Raw genomic sequence first — 20122 nt, 5'->3', positions numbered from 1 at the left:
AGAGAGAGAGAGGAAAGTGCGGGCGTGTTGAGCGCGGAGTGGAAGGGAACGAGAGAGGGAGAGAGACAGAGAGTGGGAGGGGATGGCGAGAGAAGACGTAGGGGAAGCGACAGGGGAGGAAGGGAGCGAGAGCCGGCGAGGAGAGAGAGGGAGAGCCTTTACCCCCACCACGGGGAGAGGGGGTGAAAACTACCCCGAGAGCGCGTGGGGTGTCCGGCGGCCTCGGCGCCGAGGCGAGGCGAACCGAGCGCGTCCGAAGCCGAGCGCAGTGCCCGACGCACACCAGGTCCCGCACGGCACACGACCGAGAGGCGCGCACAGTCCGGCACAGTCCACTCGGCGATACGACCCATGCTGGACCGTCGTCGCTCCGGTCCACGCCGGCATCAGGCATCCAGCACCCGCGGCTGCAACCATCGACATCGTCGTCAGGTTCCCGTCCGCACGAGCACGCGTACGCGCCGTTGCATCCGTACGTCGTACGTCGACGTCACGAGCCCGCGGTCGCGCGTAGTCTAGGGAGCGCGGGTGCACCAGGCCGGCAATTAAAAATAGCAAAAACAGAGAAGACGAGGATAGAGGAGAGAGAGAGAGAGAGAGAGAGAGTAAGACGTCAAAGGATCCGAGGATATCGCCAGACAGCTGTCTACTCTGGTTCATCGAACTCGCAGCGAAATACATACGTCGCGCCTGCGGGACACTCGCGGACGCTTTTGGACTTGTTTATATTTACCTTTTTTGTTTTCTTTTCTTTTTCTTTTTGTTCCTTTCTTATCATCGAGTGAGACGGTGAACGCCTGATTGTTGATCACGCTCGAGAGTGTTTTCGCGGTCTCGTGTAATAAATTTTCGATAGATAGAGAAAGTGCGGAGCGACTAGCTGTCAAATCGCGAAGGTGCCATCGTCGTTCACGTCATCCCCGCACCTAGTGCGGGCGGATCAGCGGTTATATCTCTGTCATATGTCACGTTTGGTGAACTTAGTGCAGTCGCGGAGGAACCGCGCGATCGACGAGCAACATGAGGACCGACATTGACAGTTGACGAACAAGTGTCCAGGTGACAAGTATCGGATAAAAACAGAAGAGAGAGAGAGAGAGAGAGAGAGAGAGAGAGAGAGGGCAGGGGGTAGAGAAGAAGGCGCACGGGCGCGCGTGTGTTTCCGTGCATGTTCCCGGAAGAGGAAGAGGAGAAGAGTGTGTTTCCTATACGCATCCCCCAGGTGAAAAATCGGATGGACTCGTACCCGGCGGGCGAAAACGCGCGGCGGAGGTGAGAGGGAGGAGGGCGGAAGCGCGGGTCCAAGATATCGGGGACCCTTGTTCCGCTTGTCCTGACTCTCCGCGCGTTCCTCGTCGCTTCCTCCTTCCTCATCTCGTCCCCGCGGCGGTGAGCTAGGAAGACAGGGGTCAACAATAACAATCGGTCAACGATCGTCCTCCTCTTCTCCGTGCCAGTCCGGAGTGCAGGAGTCGTCTCAGCAGTTGTTCTTCGAGAAACTTACAGTGAAACTTCGCGCGGCAACAGTTGAAGATCGCCAATCGCCACCATGAGGATCAAAATGCCCGCGGTCAGGATCGCGCAAGGTGAGTGACACGAGAGGGAAGGAAGAAAAGTCGAGGCAGAGGGATCTTGTTCGGCCCGTCGGCCAACACGGCATCGCGTTCGCAGGTGTTTACATACCGATGTCTATACATGTACGTACGTCACTTTTTGCCACAAACACCGACAACGCACGTGATCGGGATTGTCATCGGTCACTTCGCTTTCCAATAGCTTTATATTTAATTGACAGGTCTGTCCGACGGCGTGGGAATTTCTCGCGCGATTAATGGACACGAGTTCCAAAGACCATCATTTCTTGTTGTGTTCATCGAGTCGCGCGGTTATTAAATGACAGAAACGACGTACAAAGTTATTTTTTAAAAATCTCAAGTAAAGCTCTTTGCCTATTTTACGACGTTTCTTCCAGCCTTTTGGGCCCCGGCTGTCGCTCTGCTTTTTACCGTCTTTAATAGTGCGATTACATTAGATTTGACAATGCATTCTCGTTACCTCCTCTTTCTCGTCGCATTCAGATAACTCGCGAATGTTTACGATAATTAGAATTTAATTGTATTGCCGATAGGGTCCGTAAGAAAGCCGAATGGTTTCTCGGCGACGTTAGTTAACTTTCGTCGATTGTTTTTTTTTTTTTGCTTCTCTTTATAAACGAAGCTTTTAAAGGAGACAAAGAATCAAAAGACCTTGAGTTGGTCAAGTCACTGATGGTTGTAATATATCGGAAAAACAACGGGATGGAAAAGACACGCGAAACGTCAAATTCTAATTAGCGAACATGCAAAATATGAATGTTTATTCTGTCTGAAAAAAAAAAAAAAAAAAAATCATATATATTGTATGTATATTTAATTTTAAATTATAATATTTTCCTTCCGTCTTACATTTTTTGCTGTATACATGACAATTAAATATTTATATTTATCATGTTGAACAAAAATGATGAGGAGAAGAATCTTTTGGCCATAAACATCCAATATTTTGTACATTTCATGTGCCGACATTTTTTTAAATATTTGTTTTACGTATTAATTTATTAATGTTGATTAATAAGACAAACACATAATTACTCGCAGACCCAATCGATCTGTCAAGTTTTCCTCAGAAGCGGATCAAAAGCAATCTCTCTCTCTCTCTCTCTCTCTCTCTCTCTCTCTCTCTCTCTCTCTCTCTCTCTCTCTCTCTCTCTCTCTCTCTCTCTCTCTCTCTCTCTCTCTCTCTCTCTCTCTCTTTTGGTTGTTAACCGCCGTCGACAAATCCATGCCATTTGTAACGAGAAACTCTCGGCGCTCATCGGCGGCCCGCAAATCCTTCCGTGATCGGATCGTCGTAAATCGTTTTCAATCGAGTCACGCGAGTCCGGTACGCTCTACTTCGATCCTAATCATTTTATACATCGATTCCGATTCCATTGCGCGTCATCGGTTGTGCGAGGAGAGAATGAAAACGATGGGGGAAAAGGAACGAACTTGAAAATCAATCCTACTTGCTGCAATTAATCCCTCGACGCGTTTTCCCGAGAAAGGGAATAATAATCGAATGCGGTAGTCATAACGCGCAAGTTTTCCGCATCGGGTCGGTATTCCGGTCACGATCCGGTAATTAACTCGGCAAACTCGCGTCCCGATGAAGAGGGCAACCTGTCGATGAGGTAAACGCGCGGTCGCGTCTCGTGGCGTGAAAAAAAAAAAAAAAAAAAAAAAAGGGGAAAAAAGTGAAAAGGATCGGCGGTCGCGTGGCCGACGACGGCGGGAAGGGAAGGTAAAGAAGAAAAAAAAAAAAAAGAAGAAGCTACGAAAGACGGCGAGAAAGTTAAGCGAGAGGAGAAAGAAGGACGCGGAATGAGGTACAGAGAGAAAGAGAAAGTATGCGTGAGCGAGTGAATGAACTAAAAGAGAGAAAGAAGAAGTCAAACGAGAGCGAAAGAGGGAAAAGAGGGATGGAAGGCCAACGTCTTCGGGTAACTCGTCGTCGGCTGAATTTTTAATTAGTCCGCGACAGCCTCCCCACCAAGCGAAGAGAGTGGAGGCGGCGAAGGAGAAGAGAGGGCAAGAAAGAGAGAGAGAGAGAGAGAGAGAGAGAGAGAGAGAGAGAGAGAGAGAGAGCGCGGGGTGAGCTTGGGAAGGGCGGCATTGTCATGCGCGCGTTTTTCAGAGACTTTTCCACCCCCGCGACTGCTACCCCCCCGGCGGTAACCATCCGCCCCCGCGACGCCCCCGCGAAGCACCCCCTCGCCCCCACGCGAGGGAGAGGCGGCGGCGGCGGCGGCGGCGGCGGCTCCGTTTTCTTAATTACAACTGCGATATTCTTTAGTTCGCGCGATGACGCCGCCGCGAAAAGATACGGAGAATATTTCTCAGCTTCGTCGATCATCCCCCGACGCCCCTCGATTGCGTTTATCCTCGTTTGACTCGCGTCTTACGGGGATCGTAAGTTCGATGGCGGATGTCGATCCTCCGCGAGTGCGTCATCGGCTCTTGTCGTGGTTTGTCAGACGAGAGGGACCCCGATGATAGCGCGCGCGACCGGAATCGATCGGGCCTGATTAGGAAGACGATAACATCGCTGAACCGCGAGTTTGCGTATCTACCACCTTAAGGAGGCCGAATCAATGAGAGAGAGACAGTGTCAGTGTCGGGAAGCATGTGTGTATGTGTGTCCCTACACACAATCAATAGTTTTCAAAATGACAGATCTCTGGGAAAAAAATCTTCAATCTCTCTCTCTCTCTCTCTCTCTCCCCCTCTTTCTCTTGTCAAAGCGACTTCTCCAAGAGATGACATCGGAAAAGGGAGCTTTCCTTCCGCGGTAATTATATCAGAAAGTCGGTATTTATCTCTCGACCAATTAATCGGTGACTTTGTTTCATCGGCGTTGAGTGACGTTTGGTGATTCTTTGGAAAAGACTCGGGAATGAATCGAGTTGCGGGAAAAATGTGGGAAATGTGCAAGGAGGCTTTAAATTCCTGTTTACAAACTCGGGATTATCCTCGAAGCGATGTGTGCGTTATTCGATTACCCGCCCCTATCCCGCGTGTTCCCTTCCACGGACAGACGCCGGTAAATAGATCTCGCGCATTTACTTGTCGAATATATCTTATCGTATTCGTCCGTGCAACGACTGTGCAAAACGGACAAGTGTGTTTACGAGTTATCTGGTCATTCGACAATCGCGAATGTATACTCGACGTCCACCGTCGCGAGCAATGTCGCCAATTATTTTTTCGAGGTGGGAAGAGAACAATTTGCGCGAAATCAGATACAATAAATAGATCATCAACATGTCACAAAAAAATTAATTTTTCCCGATGTACTTTAAATGTTAGAAAGATCTTTTCTGAATAAGGTTCTCAAGTATACGGAATTTTAATTTATTTATATGGATTATTAGTTGAACAAAGTATTTATATATATGCTTTATTGCTATCACGAATTTTTCAATAATATTTGAATGTTACGTCATTTGAAAATAACATGCGAGCTTTTTACGAGCTCTTAGAAAACGATATCAACTCGACATATTTCTGAATACAAATATATATATATCATTATGCAAGAAAATTTGAAGGAAATGTGATCTTTTCCATTTACCGTACATCTTTTGGAATTAGAAAATATGATAGTGCAGGACGTGTCTAATGCTGTAAATTATTCGCCATTTGCGTTTTGTCTCTATCCACGTGCGAGATAACCACATAATGTCCTAGTCAATGGAGTCGCCGCAGGTATTCCGCATAATCCGGATCGCAATAACGCGATAAGCTTTCAAGTGTTAAAGACCGAATGATCAGTTAACTGACCGGCCCGCATACCTAGTCACTCATCGTCGGAAGGTCCTTAAACTGGCCACGCGCATTTTCTGCAATTGTTGCATTTGCGGTTTGCTATGAATGACAATTATCGTTTAGCCACGGAACGTGTTACGTAATCGTTTATTTGTCCACATCACGTGGATTCCAACTGTCATCTTTTTTCCACAAGTGTCGATTGTTACTCTCCAGAAGTAGCAATTTTACCAATGTATCTAATTTTTCATCGCTTACGGAATTTTCTGAAACAGAGTGTTTGCTCAAAAATATTTCCTGAAAATTCTCTCTGATTTCCCGTGTAATTTTAAAATTTTAGGCGAAGAAAATTATATTGTAAATAAAATATGAAAATAATTATTAAAGAGTTTTTCTAAAATACATTTTTCCATTATACTGCACATTCGATATCTTATTAAAATGTTGAATATATAAACAAAGATATATGTTTATATTTTTTTTAACACATAATTCACTTGGCTCGTCGACTTTAATATAAGAGAAAACAAAAGAGAAAATATTTTATGAAATTCTTTGATTTTTAATTAAATTCCATGAGAATTTTCTGATTTTTTAAAATGTTTTTCACTCGTATGAAAAAAAAACTTAGAGCCTAAATTTTAAGTACTAGATTTAATATACTGAGAAAATTGAATAACTTTTGTAAGATAAACATTTTTTACTTGCATAAAATTTTCATTTCTCTATCGCTAAAAATTATAATAAAGAATTTATATTACATATTCAATATTTTGTTAAGGCATTGAATATGTAAACAAAGATAGGTATATATTTATAATTTTTAAACACACAATTCATTTAGCTTGTCTATTTTAATATGAAAGAAAAAATGATAAAAGAATTTTTTTTACAAAATTCCCTGATTCTCAATAAAATTCTATAAATTCCATGATTTTCCCAGGAAAACAAAAGAAATCTCGGAGAATTCCATGTTTTTCTAGGGAGTAGACACTCTGTACAATTAAAGTCAATGCGTTCCAAACTTGATTTACATTATACGTAACGTCAAATATTCTTGTATGAATCTAAAATAATCTACAACCAACGCTGACATTTGCAAGACCCATGTAAGAAAATTTGACGTTACATACAGTGTACATTTATCTTGAATAGTAAAAAAAAAATCACTTTTTGCTTATAATTATGGTAAAAATGAGTCTCTGGTAGAAAGAATAACTTTATGTATTTATACAGTTTATCGGTGAAAAAAAAAAAAAATCGCAAATATATCCTTACTTTTAATTTTAATTCAAAGTCCTTTTTTCTGACCGAAACGCCGCGCGGCAGAGGTTAATAAGCTCGCAATTACAGCCGTCGCGGGGAAGGGGGCTTTCTTGCTCGCGCTTCCCTATATCCAGACCCGAGATGTACTCACGAGGATGTTATTTAGCAAACAGAGAGAGCGCTAAAGCTTTGCCCCCCGTCGGCACGTGCGCGGCATATGCGCCTTTTGCGCGTACGTGTCGGATATTGTCTTTGATGCGGCCCGTCGGAAGCCCTTCCTCCTCTCCTCTTCCCTCTTTCGGATCCGGGTCTCTCGACTCCTCGGTTGAAACAAAAAAAAAAAAAAAAAAAAACTCGCTTTGATTTGATTTCTTAGATTAGCGTTTAGGGCCACGCGGCGCGTGGCCGAACCCTTTCCTCCTCCTCGCGATCCCTCTTTTTCTTCCCCCCCCCTCCCCTTTCCCCTTCCGTGTCGGAATCTTCAGCACGCGACCAGGTAAGAGGAAGCAACTCTGCATTCTCAAAAAAAAGAAGAAAAAAAAATGGGAGAAGACGCGCGTGCGATGTGGATAGATGTAATATTAATTGCAGCAGCGATATAAAAGATACGGACTTCGGGTCAACGTGATTGATTCCGCGATGTAATATTTATGATTGGATTATCCATGTTTTAATATTATATGCATATGTTAATCGAATTGGGGTTTCCAAAATGGAAATAACATTCAATACTTGTTATTTTATTATACATTTAATGAACAGATAATTAAATTGACACGCGGTAACCCGTGTCGATCTCTAATGAAGAGAATTTAACTAAAGATATTGATATATTGATTTGTCGCAGTATAACTAATACGCGACAATGTTGAATCAAAATTAACGCGTATGCTCAATATTCTCATTAATATAATTTTAATTAATAATTCAATGCATATTTGAGAAATCGATCAGTTCGTGGACCAATATCGAGATGGCACCACTTATCATTATCGTTGGATGTCACATTGATATTCGCTACTGAATGCCAATACTTGCCCTGATAAACCCTTTTTCCACCCAAAAAAAGGAAACAATTCTCGTAAATGTAATTAGCGACTTTTCCGCTTGATATAATATATTAGTTGGATTAAACATAGTCAACATAATGAATATAAAATAAAATTTAATGTTTCTTCTGTAATTCGTATATAAAAATAAATATGTCAAATTTGAGTTATTTGTATGAAAATAATAAGAAGAATCCTGATTAAACAGAGACAAAGCAATTAATAATTAATTGTATTTTATTTCACGAGTTCAAGTCGCAATTAAATACTTAGATTCATTAAAATTAGCACAGTCGGCGGTGCGAGAAAACTAATAAAATGAAGACTTATTCGAGCTTAGATTTTCGTAAAGTAAACTTACACCATATTAACGATGAACTAGATGGATCAGCTACAGATCACAAATTAATACGTTTTCACATTCATCAATTTGACATTGCACTTTTAACCTTCTGAACTTCAATTAATAATTAATTTAGGAGTTAAAGATTTGCAGATTTTTTTTCCTTTAGAATTAAAATTTTTATTTTCACGAATTTTTCTGCATAGTCACTACAAAAAAAAAGATAATTATTTTAACATAAAATAATATTTATTTTGAGATTAAATTGAAATTATTTAATATTTTAAAATGTGTCAGATTTATTAATTTTCGACGTAGCTGTTCCGTTTAGGAACTTCCTTCATCATTGGATACATCCGATAAGGAGAGGTACGTTTCTGATACGAAGTATCGAAGAAGTTGCAGGGGAAAATGGGGCGGACTGTACACATTAAGGGCAGACATTAATTACTCATCGGACTCTCTTTCAATCCTCGGGGGTCGTCCTTACAGACGGACGACCAGGACATACGACGTCGATACGGTTTCTCGGGAACTCGGTAACAACGGGGCTGTATATCGTCCATCCAATCTGCCGGTGGGCAATTTCGGCTGAAATACGATGTCGTCTGGTACGTTCGCGAGGCTCGATCGACCCAGTTTATTGGTCTCCGTGTTACACCCACCCTTAAAAAGGGGTTAAGATCGCGGAACCGCGAGCGAATGATCGTCGAACGGAAGAATGCGCGATGGAAAAGATTAAATTAAAAGTTTTACATTCTTTTCTTTTCATCGATGTTAATCTTCTGAAATAAAAGAAAACAATCTTTTTTTTTAAACTTTAAAACAAAGACGATTTAAAAATTCTTTCAATTTTTATTTAAATTATTTATTAAAATATAATATTATATTGTTACAATTTAATTTCATATATTTTATTGTTATAAAATAATTGTATATATTTTAACAGTATTGTATTAAGGGAAGAAGAGTAATTTGGATAAATCCGTCGACTTAATGTCGCTAGGAGCGAAAATATTTGGTTCCCTTAAATAGCGATTGTATAGAGGAGAGAGGATTCTGAAGAGGATCGGGTCTCGCTTCGACTTTTATTCAAAATAATGGATTTACAAGCGCGCGTCCACGGTGGCCACGGGGTGGAATCGGGGGTTCGCCGTCGAAGAAAAGCACAGGCAGCGTCGAGTTGCACTCGTAAAAAATAGAAGAAGAGGGGTGTCCGGTAAGTCCGAGAAGGCGCTGCGACAAAAATTTATGTTGTTTGCGGTGTCGGTTTCCTTGGTCCATTGTCCATTATTGTCCGGGACCCTCCTCCTTCGAGAGGTGCGAACACACCTTTTCAAAACGATAATCTGCTCGTATTATTATACGGCTTTGTCGGCCGTTCACTTGTCGGAAGAGCCAGGGGGAGGGGAGGGGAGACAACGGATCGACTCTCAGCATCGGCTACCTGACCAAGGGTCACTCTCCTTCCATTTCGGAAGTGTAAGGTGGCCAGTCCCCTTCTTTTCGGACGATCATCGACGACACCTCGCAGATTACCTGACAAAAGGTCACTACGTCGTCTGAAGAGACGCGAGAGGAAAAACCGAGTGTACCTGTCACCGAGACCAATTTGATTAAAATTATTGATCAATTCTTTTATCATCGAGCGCATTTTGACAAGAGACCGTCCTCTTCTTGTCAATATGTTTTTATTATTATTATATAAAAAAATCTTGCAAATTATTCGTTGAAGACTACAGATGTATGGCGTTATTATTTATTGTTTTCAATTTTAATTTGATAAATAGAAATTAAAATATCCTAAAAAATTTGTATGGAGAAAAATATTCGCACGAGATATATTCAGTTGTATAATTTAAGTTTTTGTAACAAGATGAGATTAAACGCACAGAACAATAATTTATATCAAATTTATTTTTTACAGTTTTTATTACATCTATTGGTATTTCTATTATATTTATTTGTATTATATTATTGTTTTATTTATTATTTCTTATTCTCTATTTCAATTTGATAAATGAAGGAAATTAAAATGCTCTAAATTCTCATGAAAGAAATAAAAATATTTACACAAAATTCAACTGCACAACAAGTTTTTGACAAGACAAGATTAAACACCCGGAGCGGTAATTTATATCGCATGTCAAAGCGTGTGCCCGCGCTTTCTCAGGCTGCTCTGGTGCTGCCGGGGATCTCCTTCCTCGTGGCCACCCGTTATAATCTAATCCTCGACGACCGGCGCGCGTATGTAAACCACGTGGCGCGCGTGTATAAACGCGACGGCTCGCGGCATTTCTATAAATACGACGCGTTGGAGACCAAGTTCAGGGGAATAGGGAGGAACGTGGTGCTTTTATAGATATTCCCTTGGACCCGTCGCGTCGTGGAGTTCGAGGTTGGATCTAGTTATGCGCTCTCTCGCCTTCCCGGCTCGCCCCCTCCAACCCCCCTTCCCTCCTCCCCCGCGGCAACGTGCGTTGGCCCCTGCGGAAACTCTCGCGACCGAGAAGAGCTACTTTACCCGGGTTCTTAATGGGAACAACTCCGCGGCGTCGGAGTGCCGGAAGCGCGTAATTAAAAGGGAAGAAAGAGAGAGAGAGACCTCCTCGCTTTAATGGCGTGTCCTTGAAGATTACTTTTCACGCGGGTTCGATACCTGGACGGGTTCGTTGCCTCCTTCTGGCTGCAACTCCTCCAAGGTAAGACCTTGGAGGAAGTCGTATTTATCGAGGAAGTGTCTGGAGCAGCCGAGTTTCTCCGAAACTGTCCTCACGTTCTTAATGCTTCCGCGCTAGAAGATCGCCTATAAAGAAACAACAACGCGATGGGGCTGCTCGATGTTACGGTTAACTCTTAATCTCGCGTGCGATCTGAGGTCATATCGATAAACGTCAAGTGACGTTGTATCCTTTTAATTTTCGTTTCGTAATGCGCTAAAATTTGCTACTATGAATGTATATTATTTTAATTCTTTCCTTTTTCATACAAAAAAATATATAAATATATGTTTAAAGGATATTATATATATATAATATAAATGATATACATAAATATATAATAATGTATAAAATAAAATAATAAATATATAATATATATTTTAGAAAATATATAAATAAATAAATATAAATATTAATAATATTTAATAATTAATAATATAATTTAATATAAATAAATTATATAAAAAATATTAATAATATTTAATGATTAATAATATAAATAATTATCATTTTAATGAAATCTCTTTGGAATTATACCTCGCATTATAAAGTAAAAGGAACCAATCTAATCCAATCTGACCAACTTAATCTATTTTATTAAATATCTTTTTTTAAAATTTCAATTATTTTATCGTTATTATATTGCCTTATTTAAAACAAGAAATAACCATCGATTGCTGTTAAATATTTTTTGTTAACGTCTGGCAAGTGAATGGATATAATTATCTACGTGAAAGTCAAAGAACTCGCATTGAAATATCCAGACTTCTTTCGTCTAAAAAGTATCTCAAATGTAGAATACCGGAAGGGGAAGTGACGCTGTCGAACGCGATTTTCGGGTCGGCGAGCCAAATCGGATATTTGCTTTAACGAGGCGATAATGGGCGACATAAAGGAGTGACGTAAATGGTCAAAAAGACAGAGGCCGAGGCGGGACAAAAGGCTACGCGAAAAATCACGTCCGGCTCGCAGAAGGCGGAATAAGACGCGGATAATAAAAAGCGTCATAGCTTTGTTAAACGCTTGAGGACTTGCGATTGGTCGCGAGACCCAGAATTGCACAACGGGGTTCTCGATTTTTCTCATTTAAGCACGATCCACACGAAAGACTTGACTGGCCAAAGAGAGCCGATTGTTGCGGGAACCGGACCAATTGCGTGACCGGGTCCGCGGGGGGGCCTTATGACGAATAGCGGGGGGGGGAAGGGGGGTCTATGCAATGCGTAGAGAACTGCTATTATAAAAAAAAGAGCTTAGGGTCATAGTTTCTTATGCACTTTATGTGCCAAAAATCATTACAATGGCCGCTTCTTAGCGAATACAAAAGATGCGAACAATTTAAATTTTTTTTTATCAATTATCGAGAAAATTGTTCAGATATTAAACGATTATAAAAAAATTACCAAAATTATATTTTCGGATTGAAAAAGTTTATTGGCAATTTTAATTTATCATCATAAGGCATTTTATATTATATTCTCTTACTTTTCCCTCAAATTAATTTCAATGAAATAGAAATAAAGATGTTGATAAAAGATCGCCCTTTCTTAAAACAGCAAACAAAATAATAAATAAGAGAAAAGAAGAGAGGTTTAACAGTTGAAGAGTCATGCGCCTTAAAATATTCATATGAAATTTTACACACATTTCGATGTTAACTAAATGCACAATAGTCGCGATCCGGGATGCGGAAAGTTGCGAACGAAATGTTTGGCAGTTCCCCCGAAGGTGAGAGAGCCGCGAGAATAAATTTACACTTCGCGAATCGAGGCGTTGGCGTGTGCATAACGCTTACAACTATAAACATCTCGACGATGACGACGACGACGACGACGACGACGCTTTCGGGGACGCACAATTCGAAAATTACCGGCGAGCTTTCGCATTAATTCTCGCCCGAGAAAACTCGCGCGATCGTTAATTATTTCGCGTGACACGCTTCGGCACTTCGCGCGTTGTCAAAAGTTCGCATTTCGATGTTTTGCGGTGGCGGAGAGTTTCGTTTCGGGGGTAGAAAAGGGGGGCGGAAGAGAAGGGGAGAGGTGTTTTGAATAATATAACAACGAAGCGCGTCCCCCCCCCCCCTTCGCGATTCTCTCTCTCTCTCTCTCTCTCTCTCTCTCTTTACCGCAGAACTTTCTAATTAATCGGTAAGAGTGAGAGAGAAGGGAAGTGACAGAGTACTGCGGGTGGGAAAGAGAGAGAGAGAGAGAGAGAGAGAGAGAGAGACCACATGCCGGACAATACAAAGCCGCGGCTTGCGCGGATTTGCGTTTCTACGCGCGTTTCTCAATGGCAGATCCTCTCGTTGCTCGTCGTTTGTTTTTCCATCATTGTCATGAGGGGATGGTGGAGGCCAACAGTGGAAGCGAAGCAGCGATGCGTGATTTCATCATCATCGGAACGAAAAAACCGCGTGTCGGCGACCCCAGCTAAATTGCGGGGTCATGACAGCGCGGGGGAGTCTCTCTATCGGAAAATTTTAACAATATATATTTTACCCGTCGTTCGTAATCGATAAAGAGAAATAAAAAACCAAATTGCGAGATACCGCGTGTTTTTCGAAAAATTATTTATTTCCAAGAAATCTCGCGCTTAGCACACAATATTTATAAAATCTACATAATGAAAATATTTATAATAATATTTATATTAAAAGTTATAATAATATTTAAAGTTAATATTTATATTAATTTATAATAATATTAATAATATTTATATCAATATTTGTTTTAAAATTAAAGAAATATTTATAATAATTAATATTTTATAACTATTTATCAAATATTTCATAAATATTCCGGTAAATATTTGAGGAATATTTACAAAATATTACTACAATTTGATATTTTTTTGCTCATCATAAATATATAAAATATTTAATCTATATTTTAATAATATATCGAATACAGTTTTTATAATTTTTACTCTTAATATATATAAAATATTTATGTAAAATTTCAAAGAATATAAATAGTAAAAGTATTTATGATGTATATATATCATGTGCAGTCTGGAATATGACGCTCAATTTTGCTGATAAAGCGTGATAAATGTTCTCATTTTAATGTAAATCTGAAAAAGTTGAATCTTAAAAATTGTATCGAAAGACGCCAGAATTTATCTATTTAAAACTTTAAATTATGAAAATCCTCTTCGAGTTTTAATTTTACCTAATTAAACAACACTAAAACAATCACTTTGCTTTCTATCATTCGTAATTAAGAGAAATTGCGACTCTGCAGAATATTCCCGGTCTAATAGTATCATACTTAATGGTAATTTCCTTTTTATCCGCAATTTCTACGTGAAGTTAATTTGTCTCTCAAATTAAATTATAATAAGTCGAGACTGACTAACCGATGCTACGTGCTCTCTTTAATATTTCTGGTTATTTTTTTAATCAATCAATCAATCAATTATCGTGTATTCGATAGAGGCTAAATAAAACGCCGCGTAACTTTGAGACCGACGCGAACTTTTCGTTCCGTATCGCTGGCCGCCTTTTTCCCACGTCTGTCATAACGTAGTTGTGAAAACGATTGCAGCGGCGATTGGAGACGCGGCGACGACGACGACGACGACGAGGTTCCCAGGAGTCCACGAGAAGGATGCGAGAAACGTCGAAGTCGCGTCGCGTCTCACGAAAGGTGAAACGCGCTCTAAAGGCCACGCGTGTTGTGTCTGAGAAATATTCTATCGAAAACGCGACGGGGGCGAGCGGGACATCCGGAATCCGCGATGTCCAAGCTGCCGCACGTCAAAGCATATAACTGTATGCGTCCGCATGATTTATTTTCATCGAGAAAAATCGGGGAAAGGGGTTTTTCTTCCTTCAAAGCAGCGCGAATGAAAAGGTGTACGCGCGAGAGACAGAGGGAGAGACAGGTCAGCTCTCTCCCCCCCTCTCTCTCTCTCTCTCTCTCTCTCTCTCTCTCTCTCTCTCTCCCCAGGACCTGTTTTGGCCGTTCTGTCAATGGACAATGTCCTGCTGCCGAGCTGACAAAGGGCGACCCGCGCCTGGAGATCCTCCCACGATACGCATGTGGAGCGACGGAACGCGGGAGCGAACGAGAGAGAGAGACGGTCTGTACCCCATTCAGAATCCGTGAGAACCAGATTTCATATTTCTCATAACCGTCTGGTCGGCAAGCGCGGTGGAAGAGTGGAACGCAGTTTTCTAGTCCCGATCTTCCTGGGGGCCTTTCTGGTACCCAATGTGGTCACTGATTTCACCCGTTTGTTCAGGACAGATTCCAGGCCCATGAGATCAAACTGATATTTTCGTCCGACTTGACGATACGCTCCACTTTCCGCTGACATTATTCTTTGAAAGTTTGCACGATTTATCGAACGTGGAAGCAGGTGGTTAGGAACCGAACTGTCAAGTATAACACGTGACGATTCTATTCTTATTTCACATCTTTTTACACGTTTTAATTATTAACTCACGTTTACATATATAATTCATATATAATCCATCTATGAGAGATGTAAGAAAATTAGTACGTCGATGTAATTTTGAATTCAAGAGAATAATTAGCAGCGACGCGGTTATAATAGATTTGTACTCCGTCATTTTTACGAGATCGATAAGGATATACATATATTTGGCATACATCTTAAATTAGATAACTTATTCAACATATTGCAATATTTATGAAACATAATTAGCCATTTATTTCGATATCATTTCGGATGAGGAAAATTATCTGCAATCAACCTTTAGAACGAGATATTGGTCTCAATATTTTATAATATTTACTTACAAGATGCAGTTTTAACCCTTCGAGTCACAGCGGGTCACTCAGAGACCCACCTTTTTTTTCGTAGTTTTTTATTGTTTTAACTACTTTTTTATCAACAAATACCGGATTTTTTGTTTCTACAGAGTCTCCAGAACATCAATAAGTGTAAAAAAAATATAAACAGTCATTAATTGTTAATTGCAAAAATACCATATATAAACAAACAGTCAAAATTAGTACTTTTTTTTACGAAAAAATGCATTTTCTACTAATCTATTATGACAATAAATATGACAATTTTTTTATAATCTTAGTACACTCTAAAGTATTTTTCAGAATTTTTTTAGAATTTCCACCGTGTTGTTTTTGTTAAATTCTCTTTTTTTTATAAAAAATATATAAAAAACATTATTATATATATATATATAACAGCGACCCCAAAGACCCTTATATACCAAATTTTATAAAAATACTGACAATTAGAAAAATTCGTGACTCAAAGGGTTAAACTGTATTTATAAATATTTATTTCCCGATTTGAGAAAATTATTTGTTATACTAAATAATTGCCCTTAAAATCAGACAGCTATCAACGAAATATCAACATCTCGCTTTTGCGAGATTTAAGAGACGTAATTCAGTACGTCGAGGAAATTACCTGCGATCATCCAGTTTAACACACCCTCGCTTTACGGGCGAGGTCGATGATCGGCATAAAAAAAAAAAAAAAAAAAAAAAAAAAAAAAAAAGAACGTTCAACCTTTATTTCGTTTGAAAAGAGAAAACCCGTTAGAGGTACCGTTTGCGCGATATCGAAGATATCCTTTAGGGGGAGTAGTCTCTCGGATCGAGAAAGGTGGCCAAAGAAACTCGAGGAAATCTACGACGGGAGGAAAAAAAAATCGATCCAATTGTGAGAACGAGGTCGATGGACCTTTAGAACTTACCCGTCGGGTCTGTCTCAAAAATCTAGCTCGCTGCTCGCAAACGGATTCGTTTTTCTGGTCGTCGGTTCTGTTTTTTTCCTCTTGACAGGACGCGCGAGATACGCGAGCCGGGGTAGAAAGGGTCCGCGAAGGGAGGAAAAAACCGGCGCCATTTTGGATCCTTTGTACGGGGGGCATCTCTCGGGCAGAACGTGTTACGGGGTTGCTTCGAAAAACTCTTTGACCCCGCGAGAAAAACTCAACGCTACGCGAAGGGTTTTCGTAGAAAGAGAGAAAGAAATGAAGAAAGAGAGAGAGAGAGAGAGAGAGAGAGAGAGAGAGAGAGAAGCGAACGGATTCGTAAAGTGGGGGATTTGTATAAAAATTGTCCCCTCCAGCGGGGCACGCGTGCCGGTAGGTCCTTTCTATTCTTGATATATCCTGTATAGGGGGCCCTTGGCCGGGCCCTATCCTGTACAGGAGGCCCCGACGCAGCAGCATCCAGTCAGCATCCGAGCATGGACGAAATCGGATCTCGCGAGCGGCGATGAGAATCGATTCCGCGTTCCGCTGGATATCAAATCGGGGGGGGAGCCCCCCCCTGACGATCTCGCGTCGCGTTTGATCGGCTATCCGCGCTTTTCGATTGATCGCTCGCGGTGAGTTTTTCTTTTTTTTTTTTTTTCGCTTTCGATACAGGAATTACACATCGGATACACGTCCGGGGAGACGTTAATTAATCGACGACGAACGATGGCGCACAAAGGTAATTATGCCGAAAAGGAGAGTCGTGTTACAATGGTGATTTTGCGTCGCGTTATCATCCCTTATCAGCCGCGGTTTGCGCGAGGCATACAAGTGTACACAGAGGCGATAACCGGATAATTCGCGACACAAGAAGTTACCTATACGCGAACATGACTTGATTTTGCCTACCGAGACGATTTGAGAGACGATAAATGCAACTTTGGGGAGCGGTTTCTCCCCCTCTCCCCCCCTGTCCCCCCCCGCAATGAATGTTATCGTGCGAATGTTCAAAGTTTCAATTTAGGCGCTGGATTTGTCGATATTACGTGCATATCGCTACAAACTATACTCTTCTCGTATATCGTGTGAACTTACTGTGTAATCGCAAGGATTTTTTCAAGACCGTAAGCGGGAAAAAATTTGGAAACAGAATTTTATTTGTCCTTATATTTTGCGTTGACGCGGAAGATATATTTGAAAAAATAAACGACACACATACGTACAAAATATATGTGTGAAGATACATGTATCATGATACCCCCCCCGCCCCCTCCCCCCCTTCTCTTCAGACATATATACCGTGTGTTTGGTTTAAGTGTACACACTCGTTTTTTTTTTTTTTTTTTTTTTTCTTTTAAATAATAGAGTTATAAAAGGATCTTTCGAATAAAAGTTATTTGGTTTAAGAAGATTTATACTGATTTAAACAAAAATTTGGATCTACTTATTTTCCAAATGTCATTTGTAACAGTTTTATCTTTCTAAATGAAATAATATATTATTGCTCTATAGTTTTGTAAAGTATTTTATGATAAATTCATTAATTCATTAATGTTTAATAAAGTGAGATTTTCAATCAAAATTTAGTTATTCATAAAATATTGCCAATTGTGTTGCTTTTAGGAATAAGCAAGAAAATCACTTTAAATCAACTCTATTATTTTATAATATAAATTATTTAATTATTTTTATTTTTAATATGAATACTAAATGTTCTATTTCGTAATTGCTTGTATTTTGCATTTAAAGAAAAATAAATTATGACTTTTCTAATGAAATAATTTCTAAAAATCTTTTAATATTCTAAATAATTAAAACAAAAATAAACAATGACTTTACTATTAATAAATTCCTCACAAAAGTATTATTCGAAAAACAAACTCTGTTATTAAAAAAAAAAAAAAAAATAACACTGAGAGTGCATAAACTTAAACCAGACACACAATCTATAATTTGTATACATATTTATACGTCGTTATAAAATTATAAATAGCTGTCTGGTTCTAATTTCGTCGCTAATAATAATACGTTATATCTAAACCGCGAATGTATATTATAATTGGATATATCGTAAAATTACGTCAAAGGTCGTCGGAAGGCATGAGATGCCGCGCGCCGATAAATGACGCGACGACGTTCTATTATGGATAAGGATGGTATTTGCGATCGCGTCACGGATCTGTCCATCTCCGTCCGATTCGCGTCGATCGGGTACGTGTGCCGGGAATCTATCCCCGTTTTCCCCGATCGGTTTCGCTTCGAGGAGGATCCGCTGCCACACGTACGAGAAGAGAAGACGACGGCGGCAGCGGCTGCGGGGTCCGATGCCTCCTCCGGTCGGCGAAGGAAATTGCCGCGACCCAATACTAATGGATAATGGAATTATTGGTTACGGTCGGAGCTCGCCCTGGGGATGATCGTAATTCGATTGTGCCCCGATGTGTCCTCTGGACGTTTTGACAGGACGGATGTCCTAACAAGGACACCGCCTCGGGCCATATCCTCGCCCGTTTCTCCGTTTCTAGGCGATGTGCGCTCACGTAGGATCACGTTGCGTCAAAGAAAAACGTTGCTCAGCTCGTCACAAACGTATTTGAGACGTATTATTAAGCAAGGATAATTGAGTTATTTTTATTTTTAATATAAATACTAAATCTATTCCATAATTGCTTATTTAGATTTAAACACAAAAATAAATAATGACTTTTCTCAATTAAATAACTTTTCAAAAAAATAGTCTTCTACTCTCCTAAATAATTGGAAAAATAAATAAGAACTTTAAAGTATGATAATTACAATAAAATAAATTATATACTTAAATAATATAATAGTATGATTAATATAATCAATATTAACATATAATAACTTCTATTAACAAATCTAGAATCTTTTCCAAGATCCTAATTCGATTTTCAATTGATTCTTTTTCGTCGACTATCCAATCTTTTCAATTTTTCTTTCAATTCTCTTTGATTTAAATCTAATTAAAATTTGTAAGTTAAATACATATCAAAAGAATCGATCGTCTTGAATAATAAAATCTGAATCGGATTGATTTTCAAAGATTGGAGTCGCCCGCTACGGGAAAGTGACTGACGGCTTCGAACTATCGTCGGGGAATCGATTCTCCTGGTGTATCTCTTGCCAAGAGAGAACATAAGAAAGAAAATTAATGTGGAAAAACTAATAACACTCGGAACATTTTCCGCAGAGATTCCCGCACGCGCGTGCGTTCTTCTCCCACTCGTAGATGGAAATTACGCCGGCAAAATAGGGGCCACCGGGCTTGGTGATCGCAACATTACGGATGTATAGGCCAATTTGTAAGCAATCCAACTTACATTCGCCGGGCAATATTATATCTTAACGTTATCTCTCTCCTCGACTATATATTCGCATTCTATCTCGTACATTCGTGGTCCTCCTGCCTGCAATCGCGTCTATTTTTATGCCAGAGGTAATTGTTGTCATCAAAATCAGAAATGTGTATCGCAGTCCGGTAATTCAGCATATTGATAATGAGAACGAAAGTCACGAAAGTTATCTTATTCTTAGAAAAATGTTTTATTAATAAATATTTTCTAACGATTATCGTGAAATAGTTTATCAAAATTTTTAAATCAAATCTATTGTTTTCTAAATTATTTAATTATTTTTAATATAAATATTCTATTCCGTTCATTGCTTGTGCTTTATCT

General features: G+C 39.9%; 1 protein-coding gene across 2 annotated transcripts in view; it reads left to right on the top strand.

Moving 5' to 3' along the window:
• The first annotated feature begins 254 nt into the window (after positions 1–254).
• The window catches only part of Cph (BCL11 transcription factor chronophage), a 41402-nt gene continuing 21534 nt past the window's right edge, over positions 255–20122 (top strand). Inside the window, exon 1 of one of the 2 annotated variants that reach the window (XM_072900391.1) lies at positions 255–1586. In XM_072900391.1, coding sequence (XP_072756492.1) covers positions 1550–1586 — 37 coding nt within the window. In that variant the 5' untranslated portion in view covers positions 255–1549. Of the gene's footprint in view, positions 1587–15892; positions 17164–20122 lie in introns of those variants that run through there. The other variant, XM_072900393.1, reaches the window with a different exon arrangement.

This window comes from Anoplolepis gracilipes, chromosome 10, assembly GCF_047496725.1.
Source record: "Anoplolepis gracilipes chromosome 10, ASM4749672v1, whole genome shotgun sequence".
NCBI classification, from domain to species: Eukaryota; Metazoa; Arthropoda; class Insecta; order Hymenoptera; family Formicidae; genus Anoplolepis; species Anoplolepis gracilipes.
Note: the sequence above shows the minus strand (reverse complement) of the source record. Positions and strands in the feature narration are given on the sequence as shown.